The sequence below is a fragment of the Pistacia vera genome, unplaced genomic scaffold, assembly GCF_008641045.1.
Source record: "Pistacia vera cultivar Batoury unplaced genomic scaffold, PisVer_v2 Contig228, whole genome shotgun sequence".
NCBI lineage: Eukaryota > Viridiplantae > Streptophyta > Magnoliopsida > Sapindales > Anacardiaceae > Pistacia > Pistacia vera.
The window spans coordinates 156,191-179,315 of NW_022196033.1; the positions used below are offsets into that span (position 1 = coordinate 156,191).

The 23,125-nt window shown below is 36.6% G+C and overlaps 1 protein-coding gene across 1 annotated transcript; it reads left to right on the forward strand.

Annotated features, from left to right (window-relative positions):
• The first annotated feature begins 15,710 nt into the window (after nucleotides 1-15,710).
• Nucleotides 15,711-17,056, forward strand: LOC116131037. Its single transcript, XM_031416689.1, has 2 exons — nucleotides 15,711-16,336; nucleotides 16,447-17,056. Exons 1-2 carry the CDS (start codon nucleotides 15,711-15,713, stop codon nucleotides 17,054-17,056), a joined length of 1,236 nt encoding a protein of 411 aa, XP_031272549.1.
• The last annotated feature ends 6,069 nt before the right edge of the window (nucleotides 17,057-23,125 follow it).

Consider the following 23,125-nt stretch of genomic DNA (forward strand, 5'->3'; position numbering starts at 1 on the left):
GGATATCCCCACCCCTACAAGTGGGTTTCTTTCGCCTTCCCCATCTCTTGAACATAAGACCTGCAGGCTAAGTACTTGTGACAAGAGAGATGAGTACCATCAGCCTGATCGTACTCACCTCTCTTGTCACATGTACTTAGCCTGCAGGTCTTATGCTCGAGAGGTGGGGAAGGCGAAAGAAACCCACTTGCAGGGGTAGGGATATCCAAGTGAGTGAGGCCCAAGATGATGGGGCGCATGTGGAAAGCCCATGAGGCTGCAATAGGCCAAGATTGGGATAGCCCATGGTCCAAGACGAGGGGGCTCTCACACCGTGCAAACTGATCCTTTCATCATCTGTTATCTCATCAAGGCTGAGATACAAAAATAGTGTCAACCTCAGTTATCTTTGATATCTTTGTATTCAGTTATTGGACCAATGATCGGAATAATAAATTGGATTGAGCAATAATTCAATCCCACTATGGCCACAGCGTTAGTGTCATTGCCATTCACTGAATTGCGTCGTGAGATAACTTCTCCTATACCTGGGCGTGATGAATTGTTTGTTGATCCACCATAGTCTTGATACACTTCTTAATGCAGCCAATCACTACCGTATTGATAGCACTTAATAGAACTATGTTAGGCTGGTGTCAAACTGCACCAATCGGTGCACAAGGTGCTCTAGTGATATCAAGTCAAAGGATCACTTGCACCACCATTCGTTAGATGATTTATTCCATAGACACTAGGGTTACCATCTATATGGAATCTTTGGTGGGTCTGTCTAGTAAACTTGCCTATAGTAAGCACCCATGTGTCATACCAGGTTGTCAGCAAACAACCTTGACAAGTGAGATCAGTCACTATCTTTCGACAGGGTTGTTCAACACTATGATAACCTTACTGTATTATATGTGTCTTTGGTCAGAATAATACTAGGGCTACGGACATTTCTAGAATGGCCACCATATGTGATCATAGGGTTCTCACTATCAAGATTTGAAACACTTGATACCCTCGTCACGGTTTCTACCATTCTAAGGACATATGTCAATACACGCAATTATGATTTACATGATATAGAAGAAAATTTCCTTTTATTGATTAATAAACATTGTTGTAAAGAGTCAATTCTACAATAATTGGTTGGCTGTAGGGCACCTACTCTAACAACATCTACTTGTTCTATAGTCGTCCTTAATTATTCATTAGACATCTTAGAAATTGCGCTATCCAACAAATCTAAGTACTACTTAGCCTCTTCATCAATAAGCTCATCATATTCTACTGTCAAAGCCAACTCCAATTTATCTTCCATCTCTCCCTGCAGGAAACTTGAAAAAAATAATAGAATCTAGAGAATCTACAAGAAAACAATCATTAGTTTCTGAAGGTAAAGATAAAGACATGAAAATTAAAAATTCAACAGTTTGATTGAGATCTGCCATCTTTAGTTTTCCATTCTGCACATCGATGATTGTTTTTGTTGTGGCCATGAAAGGATGTCCAAGCAAAACCGGCAACTCACTACTAGAGTTTGACGTCATCACCATATCTAACAGTACAAATCTGTAAGCACGATGAGTTTATCAACTTGAACAAAAATATCCTCAACAATACCTCTTGGATACTTTACTGAATGGTCGACTAATTGCAATGTCATTGTTGTAGGCTTTAGCTCTCCCAATCCCATCTGCTTATAGATTGAGAATGGCATCAAGTTGATACACACCCAGGTCCAACATTGTTCTTTCCTTTTGTTTATTACCAACAGTGACATTGATAATAAAACTCATAGGATCCTTCAATTTGGGTGACAATTTGCATTGAAGCACTACACTAACTGTCTCAGAAACCATCACCTTCTAATTAGGCTCATACTTATGCTTTCAAGTGTTCAGCTCCTTGGAAAATTTAGCATAAGCAAGCATATTCCTAATCATATCAAGCAAGAGTAAGTTAATATTAACTTTAGACAAAGTATCATAAACATCATAAAATGACTTATCCTATTTGCTTTTATTCAATCGACTTGGGAAAGGCATAGGTGGAACATAAGGCTTGGGTGGAACATATGTAGAGTCAATATTTTCACTCTGAATGGGTGCACTCAGTAGCTTCTCCTCAACTTTATCTTTCCTTGCATGGTCAATTGAAGGCTCATTAGTTTTAGAATTAATCTCCTTATTAAATACCTTACCACTCCTTAGAATCGTGGCTACCTCCACTTGCTCAGGTTGGCTTGGTAATTTTCCAGGTACATGTCCCTGCAATGCCTCTACTATTTGTCCTATTTGAACCACTAACTTCCCAATGGATGCCTCTTGCTTGTAATATTCTGTCTAGCTAGTAGTTCTTTGAAAAAATATAAGTAAAACTCACTAACATGTTATAGAAAATATATATGTAAATAAGAATGTAATAGTCGGCCCAAAATAAATTTGACTTTATATACAAATCTCTATATCAAGTAATAAAGTCACAAAAATAAGTAAAAGTAATTTCGGACAGTGGTGCCATTCTCCTCAGCTACTTGACATTCCTCCCGACCGCATCTCATCTATTACCTGCAAAAATAGTGAAATCAACGGAGTGAGCACTAATTGCTTAGTAAGTAAACCCATGATACTTCTATTCTTTCTCCCTTACTCAAATCCTGGATTTTCTTTCCTTACACCAAACTTCTCAATTCTTCTCTGCTCTTTCTAAGATTCTAGTTTCTCACTTACTGATATGTAATCACAAATAGGGAAACTAACTTAAGGTAGTAGAAATGGCATGATGCATATGCACAAATGCATAAACTTTTTCTATGCACTGCAATTTTTTTTTTCTGTTTTTCTGTTTTCTTATTCTGTTTTCTATTCCTCATTTTTTTTTTTAGAGTAGGTGCCCTAGAGCCAATCAATTATTATGGAATTGACTCTTTGTAATAATGTTCATTAATCAATAAAAGGCATTTTATTCTATATCGTGTAAATTATTATTATTGCAATATGTATTGATATATGTCCTTAGAATAGTAGAACCGTGACGAGGATATCAAGTGTTTCAAATCTTGATAGTGAGAACCCTATGAGCACATATGGTGGCCATTCTAGAAACGTCCGTAGCCCTAGTATTATTCTGAAGTAAGGGCACAGATAATACGGTAAGGCTATCATAGTGTTGAACGACCCTGTCGAAACGTAGTGACTGATCTCACTTGTCAAGGTTGTTTAGTGACAGTCTAGTGCAACACATAGGTGCTTGCTGTAGGCGAATACATCGTAGCAAGTTCACTAGACTGACCCACCAGAGGATTCCATATGGATGGTAACCCCAGTGTCTATGGAATAAATCCTCTAACGAACGGTGGTACATGTGATCCTTAGACTTGAGATCGCCGGAGTGCCTTGTGCACCGATTGGTGCAGTTTGACACTAGCCTAACGCAGGTCTATTCAGAGTTGTCAATATGGTGGTGATTGGCTGCATCAAGGAGTGTATCAAGACTATGGTGGATTGATAGAGGATTCATCACTCCCAGGTACGAGAGAAAGTTGTCCCATGATGCAATTTAGTATATAGCAATGACACTAAAACTGTGGCCATAGTGGGATTGAGTTGTTACTCTATCCAGTTTATAATACAGGTCATTGGTCCAGAAACTGAATACATAATATCGAGAGTAACCGAAGGTTGACACTATTTCTATGCCTTCGTCTCGTCGAGATAACGTATGATGAAAAGATCAAATTGTACGGTAACCATATAGTTGATAGGTAGCTACTTTGCTGAATCCGTCCGAATTTATCGGGTGGCCATGATGCCTTGCTAGGGGCCAATCTTGGTCTATGTATTAGTGAGACAATTAATTGGTGTTAATCGTGATACTGTACACTGTCGGTATGATGAGGAGCCTATGGGTCACACACATAGAAGATAATTTAAGATCCAAGAAGAAGGAAGGGCGTTTTCATCTTTTTAAGGTGAAAGGGTATTTTGGTAATTTCACAATGCAATTAAATTTGCTGAGGTCGTAGCCTTTATTTAATTTATTAGAAAAATTAAATAAGTGAAATTACGTTTAAATATGTGTTCACATATATTTAATTAAATCATCATTGTTGTTAAATGTTAATATATAGATTAAATATATATTAATTGAGTTTAATTGAGATAATGATGAAATAAATAAAATATCTAATTTGAGAGTGTTTGGTAACAAGGGGTGTTTGGGTTGGAGCCTAAGGCTATTCCATATGGGAATAGGGCATTAAAGTTTTACTATAAAAGAAAATGATTTTTTTGTAAAAGATAAGAGATTTCATTAGTTCATTTTCTTTGAAAAAGAACAAACACAGCAGCCCCTTAAACACTCTCCCACGGCAGATTCATTTTGCCTAAAAATCAATTTCATTGATTTTTCTTTTTCTTAATCTTAAAGCGAAAGAGGATCTAGCAAATCCCTATTTGGTTCTTTGTGATTGTCTTTGTGTGGACTTCATAAGTTCGATCCTACACTTGGGTCGGTAGCAAATACGTACAAAGACTATTTTGGAGGAGCCTCCAAACGTGCGTGTGTTTTTCTATACTCTTGATTAATTTTTCTGTTAGATTTTTATTATGATATAAATTGTAAAATTATACCCTTGATCTTGGCTCATGTAAACGATCCTTGCATTATATTTTGTTTCTTTTCGCTGCGTATATGGATCATTTACTAACACATTTTGTTTTCTGTTACCTTTCTATTTTCTTTCTTTTTCTGTGTTTTCTTCTTTTTTTGTTTTTTCTTCTTCTATTTCAATTCTCTCTTTTCTGTTTCTCTTCTTTCTTTTCTGTTTCTCTTATTTTCTATTCTTTCTTGCTTTTCTAGTCTTTCTTTCTTTTCTTTTCTATTCTTTCTTTGTCGATCGGACTCGGTTAAGGCATGGATTCGGAACCCTGGCCGTGTGAGTGTATTCTCAAATTCTTTCTTGGGTACAATCCTCATCCACATGCACTTCTTACAGACTGTACAAATTCTTCTTTCTTATTCTTAGGCTGCTCACTAAAGGCAGCATGCATGTGGGGATATTCTTCTTCTCTGTCACTCACGAGTTCCCCATCGCAACAACCTTCTCTTCTCTTCTCTTATCTTTTTACATTTCTTTAAATAAAATTTCAGATTTGGGGTATTCTTTAATTATGTTCTTTAGATAATGATTCTACAATTAATTCCTTTTCTTTCTTTCTCTTTATTCTTTAATGTTCTCATACATGTATATGTGCATGTAAATATGCTCATTCTTTGCTATTCCTTCTAAATGCAAATGCTCAAATGTAAGAATGCATTATGGCATATAAAGATATTATTATGACATATAAAGATATCATTATGGAACTAGTATTCTCTACCAACAACATTTCCATAACAAAGTAATAATCTAACATACTCATATATATGCACTTTCTTTGAAATTTCATCAAACAACTTACATGCACATACAAACCCTAAATTGGTTACACTTCCACATATTTCTCAAGCCACCAAATTGAAGCAAAAACTCCCTAAGACCAACAACCCTAGCCAAATTTCACCTTCCACCCTTCCACATCCATTCTTTCATATTTCATCAACTCAACACATACAAATACATCACTTCTCATGGCCATAAGATTCACAAATCAAACAACCTCAATTTCAATCCATAATTCTCATCATCCAAACACACATACAACATATAAGAAATTTCTCTACACAAGTATTTATTCAATCAAAGCTAAAGTTGGATTTACTTACCTTGAATTTGAGCAATTCCAACACTATAATCTCTCTTTGGTAGAATTCCCCTTCCTCTTAAACCCTAAGCATATAAAACCATAAGAATTCGAAACTTTAAAATTTAATCTCACATCTTGGTGCAAGAGTCTTACCTTTGAATGCTTAGGATTGAAAATATATCGAAATCTAGCAAAAATCCTATGAATTTCCTTGGAAATTTAGTGTAGAAATTTGAGAGAATTTGGGGTGAAGGTGGCGTAACAATGGGTGGAGTGGCTAGGGTTTCAACTCTTGAACTCTTATTACTACATAATAATATATATAGTTTCCCATTTTACCCTTGCACTTTCTAAAAATGTCATCTATTTCCCTTAGTCAATTACAAGAATGCCCTCGTTTTTATTAACTTCTCTATGTTATTCTTCTTCTTTTCATTCCCCACCCTTTCATCTAATTATGAGTGGAATGACCATTTTACCCCTAAAAACATTTTAAAGAATTTCCTTCACACTTGTTCAAGATAACTTTAAAAAAATTCAACAAAGGGTATCAGGGCATAAATAAAGCTATGTACCTTGATGTGGGCGTTACATTGCTATTGGAATAAGTTCTGATTGTTCTTTTGAGACACTTGAATAAAGTTATTCAATGTCTCCTCCAAGTAAGGCTTCCTTTGTCGATTGTTATTGTCACAGCTCGTATGTTGCTGATTGTTTCTCTAAGAAAAATTGGGATGATTCCCCCAACCAGGATTGTAAGTGTTTGAAAAAGGATTATTAGGCCTTTGGTTGTAGGAATTCATCACATTAGCCTATTCTACAAACTCTAGAAAATTTTCCCTAGAAGGGCAAATGTTAGTTGCATGACCAAGATTACCACAACTAGCACATACATCGTTGGAACTACTTTGCCCTTGTCCCATCATCATGTTGCACATAGTCTTCATCTACTTGGTCAACTCTGAAACTTGCATTGCCAACTCAGTGTTAGTATTTACTTCATACATCCCTTTTGATCTTCCTCTAGCACTTTTGTACTGCGAATTGGCTCTAAGCATTTCATACAACCATATGTCTCTTGTGCAGTCTTTTCTCCCGTGCCACCACCTGTAGCATTATCAACTATGGCTTGGCAAGCCTATGTTAGTCCATTATAGAAAAAGTGATTTAACAATTCTAAAGGGTATCTATGGTAGGGACATTGAACTAAAAGCATGCAGTTTAAAACGTTCCCAAGCCTCATGGAACGGCTCACCTTCTATTTGCGTAAAGGTAGCAATCTCACCTCTCAATTTAGCAGTCTTCGCGTAAGAATATAATTTACTTATAAATTTATTGTAGACTACATCCTGATGCATGTTTCCTATAACATGCAAATGTAGCAAGTATACTAGTTGCACAAAGTAATAAAGTGATAAATAGAGTATCGTTCCCACGAGGATAGTGTTACTAAGTACCGATTTCCTAGTTTAAGTCTTAATTAAAGCAACAATAAACTGGATTGATGGAAAATTAACAACTAAATACAAATTAACAAAATAAAAAGGAATGAATATGAAATTAAAGCAAAACCCAGCAACTTAACTAATTAAACAATGCTAAAAAAAATGCTAGGGTGTTGATTTCACCTAGAACGCTAACCCAAATCATAAAATCTATTACCCAAGTTCTAATTCCTTGATTGAAAATCGAATTCCCTAAGTTGTAAAACATACCTTCTCAAGATACATTTCCATAATAAACCCTATTAAGCTTCCGCACCCAACAAATTGAAGATTAATAGTTCAAAGTCTTTTAAGCTTTATGGAATTCTATCTAGATTTCATAGATCGCTAAACCTATCTCTAGCATTTGCTAATATACGGTATTTATCCCAAGAGGCACAATCACAAATCACTTCTCAGTCACATTATGAACAACACACATTTGAATGGTGATCAAGCATCCAAAAGTCATTAAGCAAAGAGATAAACACTCAATCATGAAATTAAAACTCAAAGTAAATCAATTCATATAAATTTGAATCATTGTATCAAGGTTACATCAAACCCTAGCTAAACAACTCAGTTCATACTCAAAAACGAAATAAAACAACAAAAACAAACTGAATCAAGATTCATCATTGAAAAGCAAGCAAAAGATGGAGAAATCTTCTCTAATTTGAAGCCCAAATCTTCAATAATCTTCTCCTTCCATGAGCTGCCTCCCAAATCACGAACCAAGCCCCTTTTCTCTTCCTTTTCGCTCTAATTTATACCTCTCTCACTTAAGGACGAAGCCCTAGCAAGCCAAAACGCGTCGTTTTATTTTTGCATCTGACGCAGATTTCGCCGCGGCGAAGCTTTTTCCTCGCCGCGGCGAAGACTTACAGTCCCAATTTGAGCATGATATAGTTAGAATCTGGAAAAGTGTCAAACATATGAATTGTAGCCCTTTCAATTATCTTTCTGGTCGTTCAAGAATCAGCACAATCCGAGGTCTACAGCTCAAGTTATGGCAGAAATACTGAAGCACGTCCAAAGACGTTTTTCTTCAGTTCCCAGCGTCCTTTTCACGACTTCAAGCCAAGTTTTCACCTTTGTCCAGTCAGAATTAGGAAAAACCCAAAACATGAAAGTTGTAGCTCTTCTTCTTAGCTTTCCAAAGCTTCTAAATTCAGGTCATTCCGAGTTTCCAAGCTCAAGTTACACAATTTACGCTCAAAACTGTCATTTATGCTAAAAATCATCGTTTAGGCCTGCAAAGACAAATTAATAGAATTAGGTAGCAATTATGGCCCAAATTGTATGAAAAATATCCTAAATCCTATCAAAATTCAATGCAAAATCATAGTGTAAAATATGATTATCACATCCCAAGTTGTAAGTGAAGCTAATGGTTGCATCCTTCAGCGCATATGGAAAGCCTCTCATCTGCAGTTGATCTTCAGACAAACTCTACAAAGGAAAAGTTTGAACAGTTGAGTAAAAATCACGAATGAAAATTAAGCGACCCTCTATGGATATTCCATGAAATGAAGGAAGCATCTGAAAATGAATCTTCTTCAACTCATAGTTCCTTGCTACAGCATTCAGGACCATGCAGGATGGAGACGTTCCTATAGTAGGACATGCGTACTCCTTCATAGGATGTGGTAATTCACCCATTTTCTCTAATTTAGATTCAGAACTTGATTCTGAGGACTCTACAGAAATGCCAGTTTCCCTATTCTTCTTACCAATTAAGTCCACTATATCAATATAAGGAAATAATTCTCAAGAACTAATACACCAAAAGAAATAAAAACAAATAGGTAACCCAAATAAAAATAAAACAATAAAATTAAGAAACAAAAATAATTAAAGCACACGTTATCAAGAAAACTTGGTAACTTAAATCAAATCCCCAGCAACGGTGCCAAAAACTTGATGAAAATTTTTTAATTCCTCGCAAGTGCACAAATATCGACATCACAGTATAGTGTGCAAAAGCAAGAGTCGAACCCACAGAGATTTGTAAGCACTCAATTAATCCTAATATACTATGCCTTAATTAAACAAATAAAATAAACAAAATTCTAAAAAAAGAAATTAAACTAATTACTAAGGAAGAAAAATAAATTCTTAACCACCTGAATTAAATAACACAATTAAAAATTAACTGAAAACCAGTGCAAGAAAAACCTAGGTATCCGATTTCACCATAACAATCTGATTCTTTGCTAATAACTAATTTATTGCCATCTCAATCCAATTCCTAGGGTTCAGTCTTCCATCATTATGATATTACCGTTTGATGTTCGGGTTTAACAAGATATTCTTAACCATTAAATTCACTAGGAGGTTTAGTAAAGCCTAACAATAAAGAACCCATTAGGAACAAGAAGTACTAAAAGTATGAACCATATTGTATCTAGCCTGATGTTTGCCTGAGCACAATCCAATCATTCAAAAGAGCTATGCAAGGTTTGCATATGATGTTTACCTTACCTTGTCTCAAACAATCAATTGCTTTGTATTTCAAAGTTAGCATATGATGTTTACCATACTTACTTCATACAAAACATTAAGATCAATGATAAGTTCTTAAAAATGCACTTATACTTAGTGGTTTATAGGAATTGTTTGTGGAAAAGTAGGGTTAATTTGCATACATTAACTTAATTGTTTCATAAATGTACTTTTCAGGATCACGAGTGTTTTTGTTGTGTGTTACAGGGAATAATTGTCACGACCCAATCTAACCATGGGCCTAGCTGGGGATCACAAAGCACCCACTCTCGTGACCATTCTACTCAGTACTGTCCCCCCCTTAAGGGATTTCTTTCGCCTCTCCCACCACTCGAACCTAAGACCAAGGGGCTATAGTCAATTGGGAAGCATGGTAAGTACCATCAGGCTACCCTTGGTCTTAGGTTCGAGTGGTAGGGAAGGCGAAAGAATCCCTTAAGGGGGGGGGGGGGGGNAAACGAAAATAATCAAGTTCAACATAATGAAACTGAAATAAAAGATGAGAAATCTCCCCAAAAGATGAATCCCTTAGTTAGAATCAAATCTTCACCCTTCTTACAATCCAAATCGCTCAAAGTTTAATCCAAGAAAAATGTAAAAGTTGTTTAACCTAAAAACGAAGACTCCTGGACAAAATGGCTAAGTGTTTCTTTTATACCTCGCCCCATTACCCAGCCAAAAACATGCACAAAGTAAAACTGTGCGTTTAACAAAACTAAAATTAATGACCGTCGCCGTGGCGAAGAAAGAGGCAGATCTCTACTTGCTTCTTTGCTGTCTTCTTCGATTCTTGATGCTCTCCCTTTGGAACAAGCCTCATCGTGCTTTATCCTGCTTTAGAACTCTCCTAACTTCTGAGATCCGCTAACTTTTGAGTCAAAAACTTCCAATTTTGTCTTTATTTGCTTAAATTGTCCATTTTAACCTGAAATACAAAATGTAAAGAATTAAACATCAATTCAAGTCAAAATGCACCAAAAAGTACCTGAAATCCGAATAAAAAGACTAATGAAAATTGTATAATCCACGGAAAATCCGGGGGGGGGGGGGGGGGGGGACAGTAATGAGTAGAATGGTCACGACAGTGGGTGCTTTGTGATCCCCAGCCAGGCCCACGATTAGATTAGGTCGTGACATTTAAAAGGCACCTTTTTATGTAACAGTCAACATGGTGGGCCCACTACTAACCGGCCACGGAGTTCACACAACTCCCTACATGCCCCTTAAGGGATTTCTTCGCCTCCCCCATGGCTCGAACCCATGCCCAAGGTGGCCTGATGGTACTCATGGTGCTTCCCATTTGCCTATAGCCCCTTGGGCATGGGTTCAAGCCATGGGGGAGGCGAAGAAATCCCTTAAGGGGGGAGATATTCCTAGTGAGTCACGAAGAGTGGGTTGGTGCTGTGTGAACTCCACTCGGTCGTGCCTCCAGTAAGATGGGGCCGTGACAATAAAAATGCGCCTTTTTATGTAACAGTCAGCATGGTGGGCCCACTATTAACCAATGGTAGCGTGCCGAATGCACCAAATTAATTAACCTTACTAACCTAACTATTGAATTGTATAAAGGGCAAGCAAGGGTCGATCCCACAGGAAATGACTCGATTAATTTCTATATTCTAAAACAATAAAAACAACAGAAACGCAAATTAAACTCTAAACAGTAAACCTGACAATAGTAATGAAAGGCGGTTTGTAATCAAGGCAAACTAAAGCAAAACAGAGAAATAAAATATCAGGTTAAACAATCAATTCTTGGTTCAATATCCACCTAAACATGCATTGGACATAAAGTAACCGTAACGTTGTTCTATCTCGTCATTATGGAACTACTGACCCTAGGAAACAACAAGCTCTGTTACCCGAATTCTTCCTTAGTTTGTCACTACTGAAACAAGCTCTTTGAGTAGACACTAACCCTTGAACAACCTAGAACAAGCTCTTTAAATTTAATTCAATGGAAGCCTTAAGAATTAGGAGAATAGATCAATCTAAGCAACAATCACGCAAGCTCGGATTATTTAACTTAGGTTATGTTATTCAAGACAATAGACTGAAAACTTGTCCATAATCAGCTATCATCATGCGTTACTTGTTGAATAGAAAAAGGACGATTACGTATCACAATTCCTAATTCTAACAGGTAAATTCTGATTAAACAATTTAGCAGGCCAAAACTAAATCACTCAAACAAGAATCACAGACAATTAAATCAGAATAACATAAACAATTCTAATAAAAATGAGATTGAGAACAACATTACTGAAGTTAAGTTACACCAATGACGTGAAATTAGGCTTCAAAATCATCTTGAACTGAAGAAGGAAATTAGCCGCACATCTTGATCTAGAAAGCAAAAACTCTGAAAATTAAAACTCTACTGTCCTCCCCCCTTTTTCACCTCAAAACTTCTAATTAAATAACATGTGTTTTTCTTTATTCTTCCTCAAGAATCACGGAATTTCTTTCCTAGACGTTTCCTAGAAGATAGACTTCCAGATTTGACAAAATCTTATCAGATATGGATTCCAGAATTCGTCTCCAGATTGCACCAGGATTCTCGTAATGTAAAAGATCTTTTCTGGGCTCTATCACTTCATAAAAATTGTAGTCCAGAATGTGCAGATGAATCTGGACTTTTGAATCATCTGCTTTCGATACCTGACACTCCAGTTAGGCCCGTTCGAAGATCCAATACTCAGCTAAGGAATCCTTCTGTGACTAGGATTCCAGGTCTGGTTTTGCAACAACTACTGAGAACCCAAACGAACTCGGATTCTCGCCCATAATACCTTTCTGAAAATCTTGATTTGTCTACTTTAATTTCTCTGAAGAACACTTTTGCAATCAAGGAATCTAGCTCCCTGAAAAACCTGAAAAACGCAGCACTGGTCAGAAAACATCAATTCTGGATTTCTAATCTTTTATCACTTATTTCCTAAAGTCTATCCAACTATGCCAAACTTACAAAATAAACTCTAATCAACTCAAATAGGCATAAAACATAACAAAAAACTAATATGAGGATAAAAATATCTAAATTACACTCTTATCACCGACCACAAGTTCACAACAGCTCCCTACATGGCAGGTACTATCCCCCCCCCCCCCCCCCCCCTTAAGGGATTTATTCGCCTCCCCCACCACTCGAACCCAAGACCAAGGGGCTATAGTCAATTGGGGAGCATGGTGAGTACCATCAGGCTAGCTCCCTAATTGACTATAGCCCCTTGGTCTTGGGTTTGAGTGGTTTTGGAGGTGAATAAATCCCTTAAGCGGCGGCGGCGGCGGCGGGGGGGAGGGGGGGGGGGAGGCGACAGTACCTGCCACGTAGGGAGCTGTGTGAACTCCGTGGACGGTTAGTAGTGGGCCCACCATGCTAACTGTTACAATAATTGTTTAAAAATAATATTCGGATGGGATATGATATTGGCAAGAGAAATTTTTTATGACTGAAAACAAACGATTCAAAAATCGGAGTTGAGACGAGGAAGTTAATGTGGATTTACCGTCACATGCAAAATCTGGAAAATGCTCTAGTTTTGAGTATGCTTCGGTATTTTGATGATAATTGAGCTTTAGATATCAAATTTTTCTGATTCTTGAACCATTGGAAAGCTAACTCACAGGGCTACAACTTTTATGTTTATGACTTATTCAGATTTTGACGTTTTTGTACTAAAAATGAAGATATTTCAACACTACGGTAGAAAATTTCTGGCGCCATGGCATCTGCTCTCAGGTTTGAAGGGAGGATTTATGCAAAAAGGGTGCTGAGGCATGCAAATTTCATGTCGAGCCAGGCATGATGAATCAGTTTGGTGCCAAGGCATAAAAAATTGGCACCGTGACATAGAACGGGAATTTTAGATAAACGAGGAGTCTTGTAAAACTTAATCCGAATTTTGTTCTCCTATTTTGTATAGGACTTTCCCATTAATTTTCCCACAACCCTAGCACTATAAAAGGATGTCTTTAGGTATCTTTTAGGGAGGAGAGAGGATGCAGAACAAAAAAATAATCAATAATATAGAGATTAAGAGAGATTGAAAGAGGCTGGAGAGAAGAATTAGAGAAGATCATCATCGACTCCATTAATCTGCTCAAGCTTTACTAAGTTTTGCTTTTCACTTTGTATCATTTTTAATCATGAATGCAGTGATGTTTTTGTTTTTATTCATGGGTAACTAATTCTTTTGTGATTGAGGGTGATTTCAAAACCCTAGATATGTCTTGTGATTAATAAAATCTGCATCTTTTTATCTTTTGATCCCTCTTGATTATGTGATTTATTCTCTAAGAATAGGGTTTAGATAGATTTTCTAAATTGTTTAAGTGGCCAATTAAATAGTTAGGGTTAATCTATTATTGCCAATTTAGGTTTTTTAGTACGGAATCGCTTTATTAACCTAAATAACTAGTGGTAAAGTGTATGCTTGCATGCATTGGGGGTAATCACTCAAGATAACTAAACCAACCATATGAGTTTAACCTTGATTCCATAGGTCTCTCGGTTCTTAATGCTTTTATTACTTTGAATCTAGAGATCGTATCCTAGGTTATTTAATAAATAGGGAATTGGGTTACGACCGCGTCTAGCCCAACGACTTAGTAAGGAGAGATGGAACTTATCAACGTTTGGTATTTTCTGAGCTGATTTGATCAAGGGGGTAGAAAGTTAAAGAGTGCTTTTATTTTATGCAATTCATGTGTAGTGGTGGCAAAAAAGTTAAATCTTCAATCTTGTTTCTCTCATATATTTCTCTTTTGTGAGTATTTTGATTTAAGTTGTTGAATTTAGTTTCCTTGTTTTTGTTTTGATTTATTTTAATTCGTGACAAACCTCTGTTAGAAGTAGATAATTAGTTAAGTTCACAAATCCTCTATGGGAAAGACCCTTACTTGTTCTTTGCTACTACACAACTTTGCATTAGAATTTATTGAGGTAAAATTAGGTGTTGCATTTGCATGCATCAATTTTTGGCGTCTGTCGCCGGGGATTTGTAATAACTTAATTATTTATTTACTTTTTGTTTTTCAGTTTAATTTGTTCTTTGTTTTTGAGTTGTAGGTGTTTTGGTGAATGAGCTCGTGATACAATTTGAGATCAAATCCGCATTCTGATCTAATTCCACCTATTACACATTCGCGATGACCTTTGCATAGGTCAACTCTCGATCAAGCAATCCATACCAATCTTCTGCCTACAAGTGATTCTTCAGACTTTTCAGAGTCTTCAGATTTTTCTGATCAAGAGGAGATGGCTAATCTAACTCTCAAAGAGATGGTTGCACCAGCCCTTGACCAACAACCCTTGTGCATTCGGTACAATGATATGGCTGGATCATTTGAACTAAAGTCTAGGATGATTCATCTTCTACCAACTTTTAGAGGTTTAGCGGGAGAATATCTAAATAAGCACCTTAGGGAGTTCCATGTGATATGTTCCAGTATGAAACCAAATGGAACAACGGAGGAACAAGTAAAGCTAAGGGCATTCCCATTTTCTTTAGCGGATAGTGCTAAGGAATGGTTTTATTACTTACTGTCTGCAACCATAACTACCTGGAATGAGATGAAGGGACTTTTCTTGGAGAAGTATTTTCCAGCATCTCGAGCCACACTCATAAGGAAAGAAACTTGTGGGATTCGGCAATACAATGGGGAAAACTTATATGACTATTGGGAAAGGTTCAAGAAATTGTGTGCTAGTTGTTTACACCATCAAATAAGTGAGCAATTACTTCTCCAATATTTTTATGAGGGATTGATGCCAATGGAGAGGAGTATGATAGATGCAGCAAGTGGAGGAGCATTAGTTGATAAAACTCCTGCTGAAGTAAGGAATTTAATTGCAACCATGGCGGCAAACTGTCAGCAATTTGGCACTCAATCTGATCCACCACCAAGGAAGGTAAATGAAGTGGGGGTATTCAACACTCTTGAGTAACAAATGATTAATTTGATTGTACTTGTGCAACGAATTGCAATGGGACAAGTGAAGACATATGGAATTTGCTCCAATGTGGGACATCCTACCGATATGTGTCCTACCCTTCAAGAGCCAAATTCAGAACAAGCAAATGCCATGGGAGGATACCAAGGACAAAAAAGACAGAGGTATGATCCATTTTCCAATACTTATAACTCGGGATGGATGGATCATCCTAATCTTAGCTATGGAGGAAATCAACAAGCTGCTATCCCTAACAATCCACCCGGTTTCCCTTACCTGCGAGCTCCACAACCATACCAAGCAAGACCCCAAAATGTCTCCCAAGGTAAGTCTTTTGAGGACTTGGTAAACTCATTAGCAACTAGCTCTCTTCAATTTCAGCAAGAGAATCTCAAGTTCCAACAAGAAGTGAAAATGGCAATCCAAGATACAAAAATGTCAATCAAGAATTTGGAAAGCCAAGTTAGTCAGTTGGCTACTACCGTTGGAAGATTAGAGGCGCAAGGGTCCAGAAAGCTTCCTTCTCAATCTTTGGTTAACCCTAGGGAGAATGTTAGTGCCATTACTTTGAGAAGTGGAAGACAACTTGAGGGGACTCACAAGAAGCCAAATGATGAAAAAGAAGTTGGAGATGAGTTGATTCAAGGTGGAAAAAAGCAGTCCAAAAGTGCAAAAAAAAATCACCAACTGATTCTACCAATGTAAAACATCCACCTAAGTACAATCTAAAGTTCCTATTAATAAACGAACCTCCTTTGCCTTTTCCTAGAAGGTTTGCCACATCAACGAAGGAGGAACATGAGCAAGAAATTCTAGAAACTTTTAGAAAAGTACACGTCAACATTCCTTTGTTGGATGCAATAAAGCAAGTATCGTGTTATGCGAAATTTCTTAAAGAGTTATGCACCAGTAAGCGAAAACTTAAGGGAAACGAGGTGGTGAGCGTAGGAGAAAATGTCTCAATAGTTTTGCAAAGGAAGCTTCCACCAAAGTGCAAAGATCCGGGTAGTTTCACCATACCATTCATTATGAGCAGCATAAGTTTTGAAAAAGCAATGTTAGACCTAGGTGCTTCTATTAATGTCATGCCTTACTCAATTTATCTAGATCTAAATCTTGGTGCTCTTAAAGAGACCAACATAGTTATTCAACTTGCTGATCGATCTAAGGCCTATCCAAAGGGAGTTTTGGAAGATGTTTTGGTGCAGGTAAACGAGCTTATTTTTCCAGTGGATTTCTACGTGCTTGAAATGAAAGATGTAACAACCATGAAAACCATGCCATTGCTTTTGGGTAGACCATTCATGAAGACAGCCTGTACGAAAATTGATGTATATAATGGGACATTGACAATGGAGTTCGATGGGGAAATTATTTGATTTAACATCTTTGAAGCAATGAGGTATCCTAGTGATTATAATGCTTGTTTTTCCATTGATATTCTTGACATTTTAGTGTAGCAAATGTTTGAGCTTAAGGGTGAAGATAAATTTGAAGTGGCGATAAGTAATGGGTTGTCAACTGAAGGACTTCAAGGTTTTGACGAAGATGTTGAATTACGAGAAGAGCTAAACGAAATCATAGTAATGTTGGATGAGCTTCCAAAGAAAATTCCAAGGTATGAAATCTCCTATATTTCTCTTCCCATATCTAATGAGAAACTTTTACCTTCCATTGTGCAGGCCCCTACCTTGAAACTCAAGCCTTTACCAAGTCATCTTAAGTATTTATACTTGGGAGAGGGAGACACATTGCCCGTGATTATAGCGGCCAACCTTTCAAAGGTGCAAGAAGAGAAACTTGTTCGTGTGTTGAAAGAGTACAAAATGACAATTGGTTGGACGATTGTTGACATTAAAGGAATAAGTCCTTCCATGTGCATGCACTAAATATTATTAGAGGAAGGATCTAAGCCTACAAGAGAAGCACAAAGATGGTTAAACCCACCAATGATAGAAGTAGTGAAGAAGGACGTAATCAAACTATTGGATGTTGCTGTGATCTACCCGATTTCGGATAGTAAATGGGTCAGTCCAGTCCAAGTAGTTCCTAAGAAATTCGGAATCACTGTGGTAAAGAATGAAGATAACGACTTAGTTCCCACTCACATTCAAACGGGATGACAAGTGTGCATAGACTACCGCAAGCTCAATGCCACAACGCAAAAAGATCATTTTCCTCTTCCATTTATCGATCAAATGCTTGAACGTTTAGCGGGCCATTCTCACTATTGTTCTCTTGATGGATTTTCAGGTTATAATCAAATTGTGATGGCACCAGAAGATCTTCACATGCCCCTTTGGCACTTTGCTCATCGACGCATGCTATTTGGCTTTTGTAATGCCCCCAGCACCTTTCAAAAAGGCATGGTCAGTATTTTCTCCGATTACATAAAGAACATTATAGAGGTATTTATGGATGATTTTAGTGTCTATGGGAACTCATTTGATAATTGTTTGAGTAATTTGACATTAATTCTTAAAAGATGCATAGAAACCAATCTCGTGTTAAATTGAGAAAAATGTCATTTTATGGTAAATCAAGGGATAGTTTTAGGGCATATTATCTCATCAGAGAGATTGAAGTTGATAAAGCTAAAATAGATCTTGTACGTTCCTTACCACCTCACACTTGTGTGAGAGAGGTACGTTCTTTTCTTGGACATGCATGATTTTATAGGAGATTTCTCCAAGATCGCAAGGCCCCTATGCCATTTGTTACAAAAAGAGGTAGCGTTTGAGTTCAATGAAGAGTGTATGAAGGCGTTTGAGAAATGAAAAGAACTCCTACACATAGCCCCAATTATTCAGCCACCTGATTGGAGTCTTCCATTCGAGTTGATGTGCAATGCAAGCAATTATGCCATTGGAGCCGTGTTAGGACAATGAGTTGGAAAGTTGCCACATGCCATTTATTATGCTTCAAGAACATTGAATTGAGCTGAACTTAACTACTCCATAACCAAGAAAGAACTTTTAGCGGTTATTTTTGCACTAGAAAAGTTTCGTTCATATTTAGTTAGCACTAAAGTTGCCATTTTTTCTGATCATGTAGCTCTTAGGTATTTACATACGAAGAAAGAAGCTAAACCAAGGCTTACAAGGTTGATTCTGTTGCCACGAGAGTTCAACCTAACAATCACAGAAAAAATAGGGAGTCAGAATGTTGTAGTAGACCATTTAAGTAGGCTGACAAACCAAGAAGATGCTCTTCCATTGAAAGATGATTTTCTAGATGAATAATTACTTGCAATGACATCCTCAGGACCGTGGTGTGCAGATATAGTAAATTACATAGTGACCAAGAGAACCCCACCCAACATGTCGCGTGCTAGCAAAGACAAATTGAAGAAGATCGCCAAGCAATACATGTGGGATGATCCATATCTTTGGAAATATTACCCTGACCAAATCATAAGAAGGTGGGTTTCCAAAAGCAAATTTAATTCAATTTCAACTTTTTATCATTCCTATGCATGCGAAGGGCACTTTAGAGCGAAGAGGACAGCTCTCAAGGTTCTTGAGAGTGGATTCTATTGGCCTACACTCTTTAAGGACGCGTATTGTTTTTGCAAAACATGTGATAGATGTCAACACTCAGGTAATTTAGGCCCAAGAAATCAAATGCCCCAAAATCTGATTTTATTTGTTGAAATTTTTTACGTATGGGGTATTGATTTCATGGGACCCTTTCCGTCTTCTTATGGTTACTTTTATATCTTACTTGCTATTGACTATGTGTCTAAATGGGTATAGGCAAAAGCCACCCGGACTAACTATTCTAAAGTTGTTGTAGATTTTACAAAATCTAACATTTTTGTAAGGTTTGGAACACCTAGAGCCATAATTACTGATGGAGGCACTCATTTTTGCAACCATACGTTTTGGGCTACCTTGAAGAAATACAACGTCACCCTCAAAATTTCTATGCCATACCACCCACAAACGAGTGGATAAGCCGAAGTCTCTAATCAGGAAATCAAGTCCATCTTAGAGAAGACCGTGAATCCAAATAGGAAAGATTGGAGCTTATGACTTGATGACGCATTGTGGGCACATAGGACAGCATATAAGACACCAATTGGAATGTCCCTATTCCGAATGGTTTATGGTAAACCATATCACCTTCCCGTTAAATTAGAGCATAGAGCCTATTGGGCAATTAAGCAATGCAACATGAAATTAGACATATCGGGAGAACAACGAAAATTGCAATTGAAAGAACTTGAGGAGATGCGGAATGAAGCTTATGAAAGTTCACGAATTTACAAGGACAAAACAAAGGCCTTCCATGATAGAATGATCTAGCAAAAGCATTTTGAAGCTGGACAAAAAGTTCTTCTATTCCATTCACATCTTAAACTTTTTCCCGGTAAGTTACGAGCCTGTTGGGTTGGTCCTTTTGTCATTACTAATGTTTTTTCCCAATGCTGTAGTGGAAATTAAGAGCATGAAGATTGGGAAGGACTTTAAGGTCCATGGTCATCGTCTAAAGCCATACTATGAACATTCAAGGAACAATTGGATGAAGTACCTCTCCACAAACCAACGAACATGGACGATTAAGCAAAGAAAAATGTCGAACTAACAACATTAAACAAAGCACTACATGGGAGGCAACCCATCGAGTTGTGTTAGTTTTCATCTTCTTTGTTTTATTTTTAATGCCGATTAATAATGCAATGAGGACATTGCCCAATTTAGGTTGGGGGTGGATGAGGCATTGTAATATTAATTTTGGTACTTATGTGTTGCATTGGTGTGTTTGCATTTTTTTTAATTCTTTTATTTACTTTATGTGTATTATTTTTCTTTTATTTTTCATTCTAATTCTTCATCTTTCTTTGGTATTATTTTATTGTTATGAATTTGAGTTAAGTGTTTTTTCTTTTTGCTTTTGAATGTTTTTAGGATTAATTGTTTCAGTTTTTCAGATTAATGTCAATGATATGATTATAATTGTGATGACATGTAATGTTTAGAAGACATTAAATGTTGCTTAGGTGTAAGGGTGATCTCAAATAATTAGTTTCATTTAGTTTGACTCTCATGTTATGCGGTATGATTTGGTTGGTTAGTCTTAAGGCTTGGTGATGTTTTTATGTGTGAATTTTCAAAGACATTTTTGGGATCTCAACAAATTCTAGAACTCACTTGATAACTACTTGAGGCGAAATCCTAGAATGCACATTAATTAGGATATGATTTAGGCTATCTTTGGATCGTTTGAGCCTTTCAAGCCAACCCTTTATTTAAATTATCGCTAGTTCCCCCTTTGAGCCATTATTAAACACATTTAGCCTTGATTTTCTTTCATGTAACCTACATTAACCGCCATTATTTTGAGCCAAAAACACATTCCTACCCTTTAATTTTTAAGAGACTTAATCTAAGTACAAGATTGGTGAGAGCAATTAAAGAAGTGAGGGTGAAGGTTCGTGGAAATTGTCAATTTATTCCAAATGTGGTCAAAAGAATAGGTTGGGGGTTGTAGAGTGCTTTTTAATCAAGAGGTGGGGTAGCATTTTTAGCTTTCTTTTCTTTCTTCCGAATTAAAAAAGAAATGAAAAAAAAAGAGAAGAAGAAAAGAAAGAAAGAAAGAAAAAGTATTGAGAAACATCGCAAAGTATAAATGATGCAATGAAATTATTTTTGATGAAGGGTGGAAAAAGTTGGGTGTAAAGAAGAATGGTGGTGCTTGAATGAAAGTGTTTGAAAGAAATAGGATTGAGTCTCTTATTTTTGCTTATCCTTTCCGTTCTTTCATAACCTCATAACCTAGCCTAACATTACAAGCTGAATAAATACCTATTGATCCGAGGTAGTGTGATCACACTACATTAGTGGAGAGTAGTTTGAAAAGTGAGCCTATGGAATTTGATTCTATTCATTATATTTTATTCTTCAACTTTGAGATCAATTCTTTGTTTGTGAAGTTTGTGCATATGATCATCTGGGTTTTGAAAATAATGGGTTTGTGTTTTGTTGGATGTGTGAGAGTGGATAACAAAATAAAATTGATGTTTGACTTATCTTTGGGCTTGGGTGATGTTTAACTATTCTTTATTTTATGTGTTGTATGCAATTTTTGAGACGAATGTATATCTAGCGACTAATTTTCTGTTTGTTTGTTTTTAATTTTTGAGTCTAGGTTAAGTTTAGTGTGGATGTTTGTAGGTATCATCGCTGGAAACCCTCATGAGACTACAACTCATCCAACTAAGGCCACCTAGGGGTTTAAAGGCTTGTTGCATATGCTAAATGCAATCGTGACAAATCTACAGAAATGATTTAGGTTAATTTAGGATTATAATTTATTTTGTTTTTAGGCTAGAAGATGTCTTTAGATCGCTTAACTTGCTAGGGACTAGCAAGAATCTGGTTGGGGGTTGTGATAAGTGCTTGAAAATGCACTTAAAATTAGTGGTTTATAGGTATTGTTTGTGGGAAAGTAGGGTTAATTTGCACACATTAACTTAATTGTTTCATAAATGCACTTTTCGGGATCACGGGTGTTTTTGTTGTGTTTACAGTGAATAATTGATGAGAATACAAAATGTCATATTTAACCCCCTTAATGTCTAGTCTTTTGTACTTATTTGTTGCCTAAATGTACTCATTATTATTCTATTTTGATTTAGGATGCAAATGGAGTCGTTATATGCAAAACGGAACTAATTAGGTGAATTCAGATAGTTTTGACATTGCTTCGTAGTCTAGGCATAACTCTCTCATCTGAGCTCCGATTGAGATGATTCAAAATGCTGTGGAACCCTAAGAACGAGATCTAAAACTTTCATCTTGAGTTTGGAGATATACTCACTGCATCAAGGTTGTAATAGGGCTTGAAATTGACGTACTTGCACTGCTGACGTTCTGGAACATTCTGCCCTATCATGCAAGTCAATGAGGTAGTTTATTATTGGAAGATTTGAAGACCTGTTGCACGCAACTTACAGCTGGACACACCACTTTCCTATTTTATTTTAGGACTTTATTTTATTTTCAATTAATCAGAATCAGATTAGGATAACTGTTATTTTAGGATATTAGAATATTTTTAGGAGATTTAGTAGAATTCAAATACTTGAATTGGATATCTTTAAGAGGAGAGAGAGAGATCAGATTGGGGGATCATACACGCCTCTCTTTTCTCTCTTCTGGAATTTTCTCTTTTGAGTTTTAATTATGGCCATGAGCGGCTAAACTTTTAGAACTTGGTCGAAGGAAACGGAGACCTTGGAATCAATAAAACTGTGAGATCTATCTGTTTTTAGTGTTCAATTTATGTTTCAAGTATTGGATGTTCTTCTATGCATATTGTCATGATTGTTGCGTTTAATTACCAGGAGGCCTACTAATTTATTATTTGTTGCAATCTACTGCTAAGTTAGATATCAAATCCATAATTGTTTGATCGCTTTAACTTGTGAAGTAATTAAGGTTTAA

Bases quoted from the DNA above. Each gene is read 5' to 3' on its own strand.
- LOC116131037 (XM_031416689.1), top strand. From the start codon at position 15,711: ATGGGACAAGTGAAGACATATGGAATTTGCTCCAATGTGGGACATCCT. The intron at 16,337-16,446 runs GTCCAAAAGTGC...GCCTTTTCCTAG, and splicing joins ATTCAAGGTGGAAAAAAGCA to AAGGTTTGCCACATCAACGA.